The sequence below is a fragment of the Lineus longissimus genome, chromosome 16 (assembly GCF_910592395.1).
Source record: "Lineus longissimus chromosome 16, tnLinLong1.2, whole genome shotgun sequence".
Lineage (NCBI taxonomy): Eukaryota > Metazoa > Nemertea > Pilidiophora > Heteronemertea > Lineidae > Lineus > Lineus longissimus.
This window is the reverse complement of record NC_088323.1, coordinates 1852194-1869434: the sequence shown is the minus strand read 5'-3', so window position 1 is coordinate 1869434 and position 17241 is coordinate 1852194. Positions and strand designations below refer to the sequence as shown.

At 41.5% G+C, this 17241-nt stretch overlaps 1 protein-coding gene across 5 annotated transcripts; it reads left to right on the top strand.

Moving 5' to 3' along the window:
- Position 1: 1 nt before the first annotated feature.
- On the top strand, positions 2 to 15992 carry LOC135500120 (ATP-citrate synthase-like). Of its 5 annotated transcripts, none has more exons than XM_064791342.1 (27): positions 2 to 125; positions 615 to 785; positions 1298 to 1420; positions 3723 to 3785; positions 4403 to 4596; positions 4801 to 4880; positions 4999 to 5129; positions 5671 to 5789; positions 6372 to 6508; positions 7513 to 7542; positions 8338 to 8399; positions 8601 to 8861; positions 9046 to 9308; positions 9521 to 9689; positions 9914 to 10018; positions 10363 to 10641; positions 10861 to 10971; positions 11102 to 11229; positions 11483 to 11576; positions 11764 to 11918; positions 12143 to 12293; positions 12567 to 12710; positions 12962 to 13075; positions 13434 to 13516; positions 13730 to 13806; positions 14410 to 14557; positions 14782 to 15992. In XM_064791342.1, exons 2-26 carry the CDS (start codon positions 633 to 635, stop codon positions 14514 to 14516), a joined length of 3333 nt encoding a protein of 1110 aa, XP_064647412.1. In that variant the 5' UTR covers positions 2 to 125; positions 615 to 632; the 3' UTR covers positions 14517 to 14557; positions 14782 to 15992. The 5 variants fall into 5 exon arrangements, with proteins under 5 accessions (XP_064647412.1, XP_064647409.1, XP_064647410.1 ...); XM_064791339.1 differs by lacking the exon at positions 7513 to 7542 and adding an exon at positions 6910 to 6957; XM_064791340.1 differs by lacking the exon at positions 7513 to 7542 and adding an exon at positions 6910 to 6957 and having other exon boundaries at positions 610 to 785.
- Positions 15993 to 17241: the final 1249 nt, after the last annotated feature.

The window sequence follows — 17241 nt, the reverse complement described above, 5'->3', positions numbered from 1 at the left end:
CGTGGCGTGTTTATGTGGCGTGATAGTTCGTCTCCCAATAAATCACTGATTTCATCCCGATTTTGTCGCCCGATCGGCCAGATCTTTACTTATACCTCTTCGTTATATGTTTCATAAGTTGTCTGGTAAGTAATATAATTTTTCATGGTAGGAATTCTGCAAAATACAGAATAAGGTGCTGACTTTTCAGTGCCAACTTAACTTGCCGGTGCATTGAACCTCGTCGAATGCATGCAGAGTGTACGAGACATGTACAATGTCAATGCAATGTACATGTATATGTGGGTCTGCCTATTGAGTAAACCATCCTTACTTATCCTGTTTGATTTTAATCAGATGTAATCAGCATAATTAATTGATCCGTCCCGCTGTGACGTTGACTCTGTTGACATTGTAATGACAGTGTTGTCACTGCATTAGTGACTGTGTTACTCCTACTACTGTCTAGATAATCTAGTGACTAGTGTTGAGGTCGTTGACGAATGACGTTGTATTTAACGTCATCAACGTAAGGATGAGATTGACTTTCTCCTGCCAATGTACATCACATAATGCCCTCATGATAACTCTGGTGACGCGCTAACAATGTTCTCACTTTTCTCATTGTAGTACAGATTACATAAGGTACCATCATGTCCGCCAAGGCTGTCTGGGAAATCACTGCCAAAGATTTATTCAATAAATACCTGGGTCATCCTGACACGATCCAAAACAAATCAGCTGAAGTAAAAGAAGATACTCAGTTTGAGAATTTGTCATTGGAACACCCGTGGCTGCTGGCTGAAGTAAGTTGGTTGAATTTGGTGAGAGGTGACGTCATCACCTGCATATTGGACGGCAAATACATTGTCACTCTTGGACAGCAAGACAGTGACGTTATATTCGTTCAACAGCACTGCGCTCTGTGACGTCTTTATACTTTGTCAACTTTTGACTATGTGGACATTTAGAAATGATTGTTTTGAAAATTAGCAGCAAACAGAAAGTCAAAAGGACCCTCATTTATGGTAGGCCTACAATGCATGGCTTTTGCCATACACATCACTTTTGAGCTGTGCACATGATATCATGACAATATTGATTTTTCAAAAACAGATGTCGAGGGTGTCCTTCACAAGTGATTTCAAAATAATAGCAAAATAATACACTACGTAGTACACTATACTTTGGAACTCTGAGCCGCACTTTAATCTCTGTCTCAGTGGTTTGTAGCTCATGCATGATTGAAGGCATTTTTCTTCCTTGGTCTGGTGCATTTTGCATTATAATTAATTGTATCGTGAAAAACTTCTTTCAGAAATTGATTGTGAAACCTGACCAGCTGATCAAGAGACGTGGCAAGCTCGGGCTGATCAAAGTTAATGCTGATTATGCTGAAGTCAAAGAATGGCTGAAAGGGAAATTGGGTCTGGATTTCAAGGTAGGATCCATTTTAAAACATATCCGAATCTGACTAGAGAATTGCAACAATGACTCAGGAAGAAGTGAATGGGTTAACTTTGCCTACCATGCTCTTTCATGTACAATGTACAGTAGAACCTCTCTATTAAGGACACCCTCGGGACTGACAAGTGCTGTCCTTAATAGAGAGGTATCCTGATTAGAGAGGTCAAATTGAATGGAAACCGCCAATTTGGAACCAAACCTAGTGTCCTTAATTGAGGGGTTGTCCTTAATAGAGAGGTCTCTGCTAAGGGAGGTTCCACTGTATTTGGTGATGATTTTCACCCAGTGTCAAGAAACGCTTAGAAAGAAGGCAGTAATTTGTGCAAACTACTCGCCATCCAGGTTCAATTTATCAATTCATGGTTTCCATGGTAATCCGTTCAGCCTGTATCTGATGGTGAGGACTGGAGGCTGTGTGGGTGGGGATATCTGATCAGTCAATAGCGGAGGTGACTGGTTGCATGATATGCGGAGTGGTTTGTGTGGTGAAGCTCTTGAGAAGATAGCAAGACGTGTATAATTCAATTGAAGGACATAGTGTTTAAAAGAAGGGGAAGATTATGTATTAGTAGACATGTACCAACCATGGCATGATCACAATGAATCCTGCTGGGGATATTTTCAAAATCAAAAGAGCACTATGTTTCTTATCTAGGCTAAAACAAACAAAACCTATGTACTAAAATATTGATAGTGTGGAAATGTCCCCATCGGGACCCTCACTTAGCTAATTGAGCTTGCTAATCACCATCCCCTTCAAGAAACCAATAGCAATATTTACATGCTAAATAAATACGTAACGTGATTATGTAGCCTGTGTCATCGATGAACACACAAACAGACAATTGCTATAGCTAGTCTACAGGGATTTGTGGAGGAAAATCAATAGCTTGAAATCAGCAATGCTGAAAGAGTCTGAATGCAGGATATAAGTATGACTTTAGAACCAATAAATTCATATAGGTAGCAGTTTTGAGGGGTTATCTTTGTTGTGGTCAAGTGGTGGTCCGACTCAATCTGGTGGGTTCAATACCAGCTGAGACATCACTTGTGACCTTGGTCAACCTGGTAAGTCACTGCGATTCACTATGATTGCCATGCTGTTTGAATAGGAATAAGCCATGATTCCTTTGAACAAGGGGTGCTGCATAGACATGGTGTATATTGCATATTAGTACTGGCTGTTTATCTTTGATAAACCAAGGCACTTTGTACTTATTGGATATGACAGTGGAATGATAGGTTTGATAATATTACCTTACAGATACCATGGCATGCCTTGCATGTCAAAGGTTAGCAATATGACATTACAATTGAAATATAAAGCATTCTATTCTATACATGTGCACATGAACGGTACCTTATCTTCACGATTTGAAATAACCTGCGGTTGTCTTGAGACTTTCACCTTATATTTGACCTGTAACTCAGCTATGACACTGAATAGATGTCACCATAAAAACTGCCCCAGTTGCATGTTCAGCCCAAGATATGGTTAGCTTTAGGTGTTATCAAATTAAGAAATATGCAATCAAGAAGAGGGATGTAATTGTTGCAAAAATCAGGGAGTGTTTGTAAAGGTGAATAAGGAAAATAAAACATTGAGTTTTAAGCGTCAATTTATATCATTAAAGAACCATTAATTGACTTGTCAGGTCAATATATGCTCAAGTGTATGTCATTGAACTTTGTCAAGTGGCTGTCTGGACCAAATTGTTGATTTCATTCACACAATTCATGTTATATTGATTAAAAAATCATGCCATGTTGCACTCATTCAATCATTCAGTCCTTATCGAACATGCCATGGTATATGTGCCTGTTTTGATTTGATTTTAAATCATGCCACCCTCTACTCATCTGTTACTGGTCAAAGGTAGCAACATGCTGGGCATTTTCATCTTAAACGTTACATTTTCTGACCTAGATATTTATTGGCAAGTACAGTAGTACTGAACCATAAGCTGAAATGACCCTCAATTTGTTCAAACTGTACAGAATAATGAAGGGGTCAGTAAAAAAACAGGCCATTCAATCTAACATGGCGGCCGCCCCAAACCTGCCGTGAATATAAGTGAGGGTCATTATCAGGATTGCTTTTCCTCTCAATCACATTGATGAACCATCTTGTGATCAATACTGGGCTGCTGATAGCATTCTTTTGACATGCCAATGTTGTTGATTGATTAGGTGCTACTTGTATTCTTTGCATAGAGAAATTGAAAATCGAAGCAATTTTCCTGATTCAGACACCTGTTTTGCCTCTATCGTTTCAGATTGGTGTGTCGACTGGGAAGCTGAAGCATTTCATCATCGAGCCATTTGTAGCACATCAACAGGTAGGAATGAATACTGTGGCTGAATGAAGAGGCATCTGTGTCCTCTTCAAGGGAACCTGATTCATGATAAAGGCGTCCTTTAGCTGGTGTCAACCTACAACACATGCTAGCTTACTATCTATATTACATCTACATCTATTCGATTGACTTATGTCTGCAGAGGACAAAAGACCTAGTTCCCCCATGTAGGCCCGCACTATACAACAGAGCCTTATGCAATATTAGAATGGGCCATCATACTCCTAGCAAGGGGTTACATGAGTTAATCCTCACTATAACATACATACATCCCGGCCAACCCCTACCATCAATACTCACTATTGATCGCAACAGTTTTCATGATTGAGTCTTATCCGATTCATAAGACACGAGGTGTTGTCTCCTGCGGGATATCGTGTTTATCACTATCAAGAATTCAATCGAGCGGTAAACAAGAGACCATCATTGCACTGTTCAAGATAAGACTCAGTAGTGGAGCAGACTGAGTGTATGCAGTTTAGTTGTGTGGTGAGAAATGGAAGTATTTGGCCAGTGTTGCAATGCCATAGACCTCAATGCTGCATGTATTAGGCCCACAACTCGGATCATCTGACGTCTTAACCTCTATGTTTTTCTAGGAAGAAGAGTTTTACGCCTGTATCTACTCCTCCCGTGACTCGGACACAATCCTCTTCCACCATGAAGGAGGTGTTGACGTCGGTGACGTGGACGCCAAGGCCGTTAAGATGGAGATACCGGTCGGGAGTGATGAGGTCACTGCAGCTGATATCAAGGCCAAGTTGTTGGGACAGGCCCCGGATGATAAGAAGGAGTAAGTTAACATAACAACGAGAAGGGGGTGTCTAATATGCTACATTGCTTGTGACCTTCGGCAAGGGCTGTCGAGATGCAGATACCGGTCAGATACCGACATGGTCTCACATTACATATGCATTATGCAATTGAATTGGCTTGTAAAGTTCTGAAAAACTGATTAGGTTCAATTGCGCCTAAATTCTTGTGTTGTTATTTTCAGAGTTCTGTCCACATTCATTGAGGCACTCTACAAGCTTTTCGTTGATCTTCACTTCACATATCTTGAGATAAACCCATTGGGTAAGTCATCTTCTTCTTATCAGTTCAACATGGCCGAACACATAACCTCCTGACCATACTATTTGCCAGTGTCCCTTTGATCATCTTTGTAATCAGCTTGTCTTCTGTTATTTTTCAGTTGTGACCAAAGGAAAGGTGCACATCCTTGATGTTGCCGCCAAGATCGACCAGTGTGGCGAATATTTGTGCAAACAGAAGTGGGGAGAGATTGAGTTCCCACCACCGTTTGGGCGGGAAGCGTACCCTGAGGTAAGGCCGTATCATATCTTCCAGTCTTAAGTTGTGGCCCGTAGGTATCTGTAGATAGATTTGGTTTGAAGCTGAGGATCCACTATGTTCATGCCCTTGCTCACATGCAGTTATGTTAGACTTAGCTACTCATACTTTAAAGACTAGGAGAACTCTCTCTCAATCTATATTTCCATACCCAATGATTGTTGGAAACATCTGTGTCGATGGAGCAATGATAAACAAAATACAAAGTGTCACAAACAGCTGGCCGTCTTAGGGCGGTTAGCTGTGAAAGTGGAAATGGTGCCTCGGGCCCTTTGATATGTTTGACAAGCATGTGGTGTTGATTTATCAAGATTCATGAGTCCATCTTCCTTAGTTGAAACATTAAAAAATCTGTATCCAGGCCCTGCTGCGAATATATACTGAATATGTTCATACCTGGCATTATCAGTTGCCCAAGTAGATTTTGGGTGATCAGATAGTATCAGACCATCCTTCATATGAGCAGATAATGTTGTTTTGTTTTAGTATCTCAAGTATTCCCCGACTTTTACAGGAAGCCTATATTGCCGACTTGGATGCAAAAAGTGGAGCATCACTGAAATTAACAGTCCTGAATCCTAGAGGACGGATATGGACCATGGTGGCTGGAGGGGGTGCCTCTGTCATCTATGCGTAAGTCACTATCATATAATGATAATAAATTTTTAATAATAATAATAATAATATATAATAAATTTACATTTATACCCGCAAAATCCAATTTAGAATTGCTCTAATGCGGTCCAAAACAAGTTAGAAAAAGGTGCGTTTTAAGACCCCGTCTGAAGATTTGCTCACTAACTGCATTCTGCAGATCAGGACTGAGGCTATTCCACAGCCTGCATGCTTGGACTGTGAAGCTCCTGCCACCATATGTCCAAAGGCGAAACCTGGGGATCCTGAGAAGACATTTGTCTTCAGACCTCAACGATCGTCCAGGCACATACAATGGCAGGAGTTCTGAGATGTAAGTGGGTGAAAGTCCCATATAACAGTACATGAAACCTCACATGGATGCCAACAGGGGGAGGGGAGGATTGTCGCTAGGCCAATTAACCCAATTGGTGCCTAACCTGAGTAGCACGTAAAGACACTCGTTCTGCCTTTGAGAAGTGATACTCCCCGGAGAATAACACCATGTGGTGTAGAACAAACACTGAAGAGTTGAATTGAATTCCCACGGAACGTTCCCTCATTGTATCGTCTTTCTTCCAGTGATACTATCTGTGACATGGGAGGTGCTGCTGAGTTAGCCAACTACGGTGAATACAGTGGCGCCCCTAGTGAGCAACAGACATATGAATACGCCAAGACGGTCCTCGGTTTGATGACAAAGATCAAGAGGGGAGAAGGTAGGTTCGGATAACACCTAGAAACTTACAAAACAAAAATGCCCGTGTATGCTGAGTTAACACTACGAGTGGAACTTCTTGGACTAACAGTCTCTCAATACTTCTCTTCCCTGTGAAAAAATGTGTAACATACTGTTACCTGAAAAACATAGTGTTACCTGAAAAACAAACACTTTGGTGCTGTCTGGTCATAATTTGGTTTATTCCTTCCAAGACAATTTCGAAAGCTGTTGGTGAGCCGCCCTATTTGATTGCCGTGGTAAACTGAAGTGATGAAATCAAATGATATCACTATTGCCTTCAAAGATGGTAGAAAGATATCTTGTTTAGGCGACTCACAAGATCCAAGTCCCGACTCTTAACTTCTTTAATTTTCATTGAAATCTTACATATTTTTGCAGCACACAACATTGACCCTGTCACTAATATCAGTGAATATGTTAAACGCGGTGAATATTGGTTAATGGCTATCCGAATTACAACATAACCTTATGATAGCATGGATAGAGTTTCTCCTAATTCTACAGTCTTTCCCGACTGGTAGCGAAAATCTCCTGAAATAGTCCAATACAAATAGACTTTCCTTAATAAATCTAATGAGAATACTTCCACCTTGATTCCTTCAGCCTTCTTTCCTTTCCGGTGTGAAATCTATCATAATCCCTGGTCATTCTCTGGTTTGATGCATGTCACTATCTTTAAGACTTCTCTCCTGCTCTGCTGAAGTAGGCCTTCATAACTGAGTCCAGGATTGCTCACTCTACCACTTGATTTGTTTGATTTCTATATTGATTGGCGACACACCTTCACACCTTTCCTGTCACAAATATGAATATGCTGCTGCTATTTCTTGTTGATGTTGGAGCTCATAGCCTTGTTGCTCAATTGACCTTGGTAGTAATTGCTTTTTAAGTGCAATGCTACTATCATAGGTCTCTAACACTGATTGCGTTACTTGGCCAGATACCATCCACTATCATCTGTATAATTTCTTGCCTTTAAAGACTATCCGCTTGGATGGAAAGGGTTGAAAGGTATCTTGTATTGACACATGAGTGTCTTAATGAATGTTGTCATGAGTGTGCATGTGAAATAATTTGAATTCACCATGTGTCTTATCAGTTGAGTTATGCTGTATTGTCAGGTGTTCCAGAATTACAGTCTCTGTGCATTACTTTTTCATCCCAAAACCATTCACTGTAATGAAAAATGACTAGAGTCCCAATCCGCCAGAACTAGTAGGCTACAATCAAGAAATTACATGTTTGACTCCATAGATTGTTCAGATGCCCACAACAGTAGCCTGATACACAGTCCCACTTCCCAGTCCTAATCCTCAGTAAAAATAACCTCCCTCGACCCCTGATAACAATCTTTAGTTAGAAACATCTTTGTTTACTTCATTTCGGAACTGCTCTGTTTTCTTTTGTGCGTGACAACCACTGATTGCAATGTATACAGTAGTCTTTTGTTGTCATATATTGTATCTTTGTATTATGTTCTGAATATGTGTGTACTAGGAATGGTTGTATTTGTTCTTTAAAGTAGTTTCTAGTCATAAAATGAATATCTGCTGAAACTGTTGTGTCTATTGATGGTGTTAGAAGAATAATGGAACAAGTGAGATGACCCTGTCACATGTTGTGAGTGACGGGATTACCCTCAGTACTGCCCGAACTACACTGAATTCGAAGACATGAGAAAGTAGAGTCACGTTTTAGGAGTAACTAATAGTGTAGCAGAGGGCCTTTCAGATCAATTTTCATTGCATCCTGGCCTGATTTAGAATACAAGTCATGGATCTTCATTCAACTTTTCTCTTTCGTCAGGTAAAGTGCTCATCATTGGAGGTGGTATTGCCAACTTTACCAACGTCGCTGCCACATTCAAGGTACACAATCACGTTCTAAAAGTTTTTTCAGAAATTATAAATAATCATTGAATTATGAATTCTGGTAAAGAGGCTGGGTCCAAAAGAGAGAATGCTGGTGTATGTTGTATGTTTACAGTTGAGTGTCGTTGTTACACCTAACCAGAATTGCTAGATATTAACAAAAGAATGTTTTATCTCATATTCGATCCTCACTTTCAGGGCATTGTACGAGCTCTAAAAGAATTCAAAGACAAACTCATCGATCACCAAGTGTCCATCTTTGTCAGACGAGGTGGTCCGAATTATCAGGAAGGTCTCCGAGTTATGAGTGAGCTCGGTGAAAACCTCGGCGTCCCGATCCATGTTTATGGCCCCGAGACCCATATGACGGCCATTGTCGGCATGGCCCTGGGTAAGAGGTTGGTCCTGCCGAAGCCAGAGGCCACACAGACGACCGCTAACTTCTTGCTGTCTGGAGCGGTAAGTAAACATACAGTCACGTACAACTATTGCAGAAGGAAACTATGTCTAATCATTGTGGTCACCATTAGTGATGCACCTTCTTGATATTACGACACTCATACCTCTGGCCGATTGAGCAAATGCCACAGTGTCATCTCAACAGTTGTCATAAATGGTTTCATGACTTACTTTATGTTTGCAGACTGCAGCTGCAGGAGCAGGAAGCCGCAAGAATTCCGAACTTGAACCCACGTCTCCAAGCCGCAAAATCTCTTCAAATAATTCTGCAGCGACGCCAGCGTCAGGTGACAGTACGAGCAGCAGTAACCCCAACAAGACATTCACCAATCGTACGAGGTGTATCATCTGGGGCATGCAGCCTCGTGCCGTCCAGAGCATGATGGATTTTGATCACGTCTGCCGGAGGAAGGAGCCGTCAGTTGCATGCATGATTTACCCATTCACGTAAGTTTCCAAATATTAAGACTGGTGCCTGCAACAGTTGTGACCCGAGTTTCTGTCCTGACTGGAAGATGAAGTTCAGCAAGTCAAGATTACATGGTCTAGCTCATGAATGAAACTGTAAAAGTGACATCTGAGGTGCCCTGCTACAGACTCAGGTCACTGGAAAGCGCTGTATAAAAACCACCATTATTGTAATGATTTTCTGATTTCAGAGGTGATCACAAGCAGAAGTTCTACTGGGGCCACAAGGAGATTCTGCTGCCTGTCTACAAGAACATGGATGATGCGATGAAGAAACATCCTGATGCTGACGTTCTCATCAGCTTTGCCTCATTGCGATCAGCATACGAGAGTACTCTTGAGGTCATGACATATCCACAGGTAAATAAGAGATCAATATATCTGTCGTAGTATCACTGACTTCTAAGCTGGGGTCTTTCCTTCGTTAGACATGGCAATCAAAGGTTGCAAGCTGTGTACATGTAATGTGTCATCAGTCAACCGAGCGAGGCCAGCACCTAAACCAAAATACCACATTGTCCCTTCGGTTCCCACTTGCCGCATATGCGTGCACCTTCTTGCCTAAACAAACTGTCTTCTTTCAGATCAAAACTATTGCCATAATCGCTGAAGGCATCCCAGAGAACTTGACGAGAAAGATCAACAAATTGGCTGTAGACAAGGGCATCTGTATCATAGGACCTGCTACTGTAAGTAGTGAATGTAGACAAGGGTATCTGTATCATAGGACCTGCTACTGTAAGTAGTGAATGTATACAAGGGCATCTGTATCATAGGACCTGCTACTGTAAGTAGTGAATGTAGCCAAGGGCATCTGTATCATAGGACCTGCTACTGTAAGTAGTGAATGTAGCCAAGGGCATCTGTATCATAGGACCTGCTACTGTAAGTTGTGAAATCATTGCTTTCTAATCATACATTTCTTATTTGAGTAGGGGCTACATGTCATTTAGTGTTGTCAAACTGTGTTTCCAAACTTGTTTTTCTTGTGCCTTGTCCCAAATGTGAAAGTTTATTCCTTTTCTAACTTCAGGTCGGGGGAATCAAACCTGGTTGTTTCAAGATCGGCAACACTGGAGGTATGATGGATAATATCCTCGCTTCAAAACTCTACCGCCCTGGCAGTATTGCCTACGTGTCACGATCTGGCGGCATGTCCAATGAACTGAACAACATCATCGCACTCAATGCCAATGGTGTCTACGAGGGTGTCGCCATTGGAGGTGACAGGTACCCAGGGACGACGTTCATGGACCACATGGTGCGTTACCATGACGATCCAGCTGTCAAGATGATTGTTCTGTTAGGAGAGGTAATTATCATATTTTGTTACTTTATGAACTTGAACTTCGGTCTGTCTTGGTTGTGGTGTTGTTCTATGGACTGTGTTATGACCCATGATATCCTCTGGGACAACTGCTTCCTTTTGAAAAGAACTTGCAAGGTAAAGAAATATCATCAGTTGTCAGCATGTATTTGTCCTCAGTGGAATCCACGCCTGTATGTTTATTTTTTCATTTGTTTATTTTAGGTTGGGGGAACAGAAGAATATAAGATCATCGAGGCGATCAAAAGTGGCCGTCTGCATAAACCACTCGTGGCCTGGTGCATTGGGACGTGTGCCAAGATGTTCACTTCTGAGGTAAGTCTGGGTAGAGACAGACCGGGTTGTGACAGTGTATCATAACGACAGTCATTAGAAAATCCTCTTCTGTGTTGATACTGCCGGGGCATGTCATACAGTGGTTCAGTTGCTGATTTCTGTTTTGCAGGTGCAGTTTGGTCATGCGGGCTCGTGTGCCAATGCAGATGCCGAGACGGCCACAGCTAAGAATGTTGCATTGAAGGAGGTGGGAGCCCATGTCCCCGACAACTTCGACGAGCTCGGAGACGTGATAAAGTAAGTCAAAACACAATTTCTGGCGTGGCTGGTTGTTATAATTTCAGTTGATCCCAGAGTTGTTGCATGAGATGTGACAGTGATGGTGTCCAAGGTGGTTTGGGCTTGTTTGGGGATGGCCTCAGTGAGGAGGGAAGAAGCTCATGTCCCTCGCTGTGGTCCCTTCACCCGCCCCTCTCTTCACCTTGATTCACCTTTGGCTGACCTGGTCGATCAAGGCATTTGGCTGACTCATCTTGTATTTCCCTTACAGACAAGTGTATGACAAGTTACTAGAAGAGGGTGTTGTCGTTCTGCAGGAAGAGATTCCACCGCCCGCTGTCCCCATGGATTATAACTGGGCCAGGGTAAGTTTGAACACACTTAAATGTCTTCCCCCAGCTACCAGTAGGGCAAACATAGATAACACAGTTGTCACTGGGTATGCTGTGACATCTATGCATCAGTGTCAGTGAACTTGATCTCTTGTATTGCTGTAGAATCTCTGAGGCAAACCCGTTCTCCAGTTCTCACCCACCATCTTCCCTCCTTCAGGAGCTCGGCATCATCAGGAAACCCGCCTCGTTTATGACGAGTATCTGTGACGAGCGGGGCCAGGAGCTGCTCTACGCTGGCATGCCCATCACAGAGGTGTTCAAGGAGGACATGGGCATTGGAGGTGTACTCTCACTTCTCTGGTTCCAAAGAAGGTTGGTGATTTTCCAAATTAGAAACGAACATGTCGCAATTGGTATCATCAAAAAGAGCTCATCCAGAGCTTTCCAGTGAATGACCATGTCAATACAATGAAGGTCTTAACAATGCAAGATATACTTTATGCCTGGAGAGGACCCAGTTGGCCCAGATTGAGTTTGCTGGTAGGCTTTCACTGAAGTTTCATTTGGTTTTGAATGCTTTATTTACTTGTTTGCAGACTGCCAAAGTGGGCCTGTAAATTCATTGAGATGTGTCTGATGATAACCGCAGACCATGGACCAGCCGTGTCTGGAGCCCACAACACTATCGTCTGCGCCAGGGCTGGCAAAGACTTGATCTCATGTCTTGCCTCTGGACTTCTCACAATTGTAAGTACAAGAATTGAGAACAGGGAGTCATCGAGCCTGTATTTGCCCTGAACCCGCAGTAAGATACTTGATTTCCTGCTCCTGTCCTGCTGCTAGAATGTGAGGAGACATTTGGTGGGTCTACTTGTGTGCCTCATTTTGTTTGGGTCCTTTATCTAACATCTTGAGAAGGTCTGGGTGGAATGAGTTTCCAGCCTTAGCTGTAACAATGCCTATTTCTAACAGCTGTGTGACAAACCTGATCTCAAAGTAACCATAAAATTTACCTTCCAGGGAGAGCGATTTGGAGGTGCCCTGGACGATGCTGCCAGGCAGTTCAGTGAGGCGTACGACTCGAACCAGATCCCTATGGAGTTTGTCAACAGCATGAGGAAGAAAGGACAACTTATTATGGGCATCGGACACAGAGTCAAGTCGGTGAGTAATATCACAAAGATACCACACATTTTTCGTCAGAGATGTGCTCAGACAGTCTCATCTTGTCGTTGGGTTCACTCTGCTGTCTTTTGCCATTTGACTCTCTATAGTTGATCCGGAAGGTTGATATCATTCGGTCAGATGTCTTTTTGAGAACCTCATGCAGTGGTCAGCAGTGTCACGGACTTGTCATAGATCTTGTGTTACAAGAGTGTTACATGTATCCCTAATGCTCATATTCCTGATTACAGATCAATAATCCCGACATGAGGGTTGAGATTCTGAAGAAGTTTGCCAGTGAGAATTTCCCATCAACGCCTCTGCTGAATTATGCATATGAAGTGGAAAAGATTACCACATCCAAGGTGAGTTATTACAGAGTGAGCGGCTGTTGGTGTCACTTGAAGGAAACTGTGTGGAAGCTGGTGGTATGCTGGTAATGTGTCCCAAGCACAATCCAAGCGTCATTGGTCCAAACCCAGGTGTCACCATTCGACCTTGCAGTGAGTGTATGAGCTCCTTGATTGATGGATACCTCGGCGTAGGCAGGTGGAGACCGCAGTTACCGACAGTCATTGTCAAATGTCTTGAGATAGGCTCATTTCAGTGTAAAAGTGCTAGAGTAGAAGGCATTGTTATGACTGAATATCTGTAAACATACCACTTAACTTTTAAGAACCTACATTATATAACAAAGACCACCATTTCATTGTCTTCTTTCAGCGGCCCAACCTTATCCTAAATGTTGATGGCTTCATTGGCGTTGCCATGGTCGATCTACTTAGAATTTGTGGGTGCTTCACAACGTAAGTTCATTTTGTATTTTCTGAGAAGTTAGAAGCTAGATTAGACATGTTCAGTCATTGTTATCTGATAGTAGTCACTTTTGAAACTGTTAAATTGCTCGTACTTTGAGAGAGTACTGCATGTTAATGTTTTGTATTGCAACTTGTGCAAGCTTTCTTCTCATAGGTAGCCTTGGCCGCATCTCAACTGATAACGTCATATTTTCCTTTCAGGGAGGAGGCGCGAGAGTTTGTAGAAGTTGGTGCCCTGAACGCCCTCTTTGTACTGGGCAGAAGTATGGGATTCATCGGTAAGGGACTTGACAGTTTTCATGAAATTACAACACAGTAGCCTAACAATACATGTTATTAATCCTAACTGTGATTCAACTGCCTAAAAACCACTGCAAGGGTCTACTTAAAACATAACATACTTTAACTAGCAGACCATTTACACACAAATAATGACATTGTGCTCATGTAGTGATGACATCACAGATCTGTGTGTACTTTTGGGTGGAGGGAATTTTAAGGTAGTTGAGAACTCTTTTCAACTGGGCCTACTGATTACTTAACATCTATATCTGCTTTACATTGCCTTGTACTTCTGTATACCTTGCTTCAAAGTGACCCTTACATCATAACAGTGTAACATTGTACATGTTCACATGGCCATGACAAAGTGGCCTAATAAAACCTGACCAGTCCTATAAGCTTGTGTCATGTTGAACACCATGTCACAATTGTCCCTTAATCTCTTCAGTATGGGCTTAACTGAAAAGGTTCACCATACAAATGATGATCTTGTCAACAGAAATACTTGGCAGTTTTTCTAACCTACACAGTAGACACTCTTCACTTGAATGCCTTCACAGCCTAACCACTTCAACACAAATGTGGGCCCTCTTTTCCAGGCCACTACTTGGACCAGAAGCGGTTAAAACAAGGTCTCTACCGACATCCATGGGATGATATATCATATGTGTTGCCGGAGGTATATGGAGGACAAAACACCGAGTAAATCATTACAACGTGTTGCTATAGCAACAAACAATTGACAAGGTTAATATTGTGCTTATTATAGTACAGGCCGTCGGCTTCATGTTACCAGTGTGAAAGCTCTTTAATCAAATCATGTCTTGTGCAGTCTCTCTTTAAATGGCTCCATATTGTTTGCAAAGCTTTTCCCTGTCTTAATTCACAACTGAAAAGTTGTCAAGCAAACAAAAACTGAAGAAATATTTCCAATTTGTTTTCTCTAATTGTCTGTTTGAATTCATTTGCAGGTCATTATTTGGACCAAAAACGACTAAAACAAGGACTTTATCGGCATCCATGGGATGACATCTCCTACGTCATGCCCGAACTCTATCAAGATGAAGATCATGTGTAGAACTTCTAGTCAGAAAAATTGTGCTAAATTGCAGGAATATTGTGAAATTGATTCAACATTGACCACCATAACAGGGACCAAAAGGTTTCTTTCAATTCAAGGGATCTGTGGTGAAAATGTGGATTGTTCCTATGACATTCTGACAATTTGAGATGTTGGGTAAATTTCTCAAAACCTTGTTCCTAGGTGCAAATATTTGGTAGTGTGCTACAGAGGTCTTCTCTGCTTCTGTCCCTTGATGAATATTGGAGCAGTAATGACCCGTTAAAATGTATAATTGTGTTCTAAAATTAGACTTGTTTGTACCTGACAGTTTTCTGATAGGTTGAGTTGTGAAATATCACCCCTGTAATGGAAGGGTAAAGCAATGATGGAGGGTGCCAGAATCCTTGCACCTGTCCAGCAGTACATAGTACATTGAACAAATAGGTGTTATTTGGTGCCAGTAGATGTAGACATTGTTTTGCAGTTATAATTTGAGTAATTAGTGAATTCAGTAGGGCAGGGTAACCTACTTAAAAAATATCCTGTCTAGTTTCCAGTTAATTATGTTAATCGGCCGTGTGATTGCGTTGGATTGATTTCTGAGTGTAGTGATAGAATGTTCTAAAAAGCCTGATAAGTACCAGTAACTACAGGTATTGACATTTCATGTAAGACATTATACAATACTCTTGCATGCAAGAAGTGAAAAAAATAGACATTAGACTAAGGTTGTCGGAGTGGCACAGTGTAACATCTGATGTCATGGGTTTGATTCTCTGTTGGTCCCGACACACTCAAGGGATAGAGAGGGTGACTCTCTTCAACGGTATAGGTTCTCCAGATATATGTTAGTTTTTTTAAAGTGGGAAACATATCAGATAGTAGCGAAATATTAGTGAAACCACGTTGAAATGCATTGTGAAAATGATGTACTAGTTAGCAAATGCACCACATGTATAAGGGAAAGGTTGTTTACAAAAATATAGGAATAGAAATCAGTGTTGTCCTTAGGCTATCAAAATCGTAGGAATCGTCCAAATTCTAGATGTTCACTATGCATGTTGTCCACAAAACAGTTCAGCCACATTCAGCCTCATCTGATTGTGGTCCAAAATATGCTGATTGTCGTACTATTTTCATCACTCTACATGTATAGTCTTGTGTCGAAAGAAGTATTTCAGCGTGTTAGGATATAGGATCATTGTAGATAACATGCATTTAAATAGGAACAAAGAAAAAGAAGGAAAGATAATGAGTAGGTTTGGCTATCATTACGAATGGCTAAGTACAAAGTTCCGAGTGATTTAGATAACCATTCCATGCATTTAGATGAACAAATCTTTCTGCTTTGCCTATGGGGTAAGCTAGTGGTATTTAGGATGCATTTAGTTGAATACTTTTACTCATGGGACCGGAACATGACATTTTGGGCTTATTTCAACCGTATCATGAATTCATTTCAAACAGAATACGTCATGCATCAGAAAAACAACAGTGTATACATAACATTCCGTTCGTTTTTGGCGAGTTTGTTCTCGTGCTTTTTACTTGGCTTTGAGTTGTAAAATGTTTATCATTTAGTGCCAATACTCTTCAGTTACATTGTATGTAGCTAACATCTGTTTGTTAATATTTCTGTCTTAGATTCTGAAGTATTAAGGGGGAAGAAGATTGTGAATACGTATCAACCCGGTAACCAGCCAACGGTGCAGTGGAGCAGCATAATTGAGGTGTCCTGATTGTACAAGGTTGACCAACCACAGTCGTATGGCTGAATTATTCTTTACCAAGGGTCTATGTATCCCACTTAGGTTGTGGCAATAAACTGTTGTAAATATGATTGTGAAATCATCCATGCAGAAGTAAGACACGTCTGCTTTCATAGTCTTGTTCGGTGATCGGGAAAAGAAGATAGTATAAACTGTCCTGAGAGTTGTGCATAGCATTTGCTTGAAATGTATGTTGCACAATTGGTAGAAAAAATGTATTCCCAAGATGGTGAAAATCATTGTAATTCCTGTTATGTATAAATAAACACTGATGGTTCATGTTAGGGTTATTTATCAATAATATTTAAGTCGAATGAAGCTGAAGTTTGCAGTGTGTCATTTGGGTCTTCCAACTATTATGGCCATTTCTGGAATGCTTTCTTCCCGGACCACAGTTGGCAGTTCATCCTAGATGTCTGTAGATATCTCATCGGCCCTTGGGGACAATGGTCTCAACACTGGCCTGACTGCTCTCTACCCAGGCATCCAGTCTTTACATTCGTCCTTGGATCATGGACAACCTGTCTCTAAAGAACTCATCTGTCCCTGGGGACAATGGTCTCAACACTGCATGGCCTAGCAGCCTTCTTCCCAGGCAA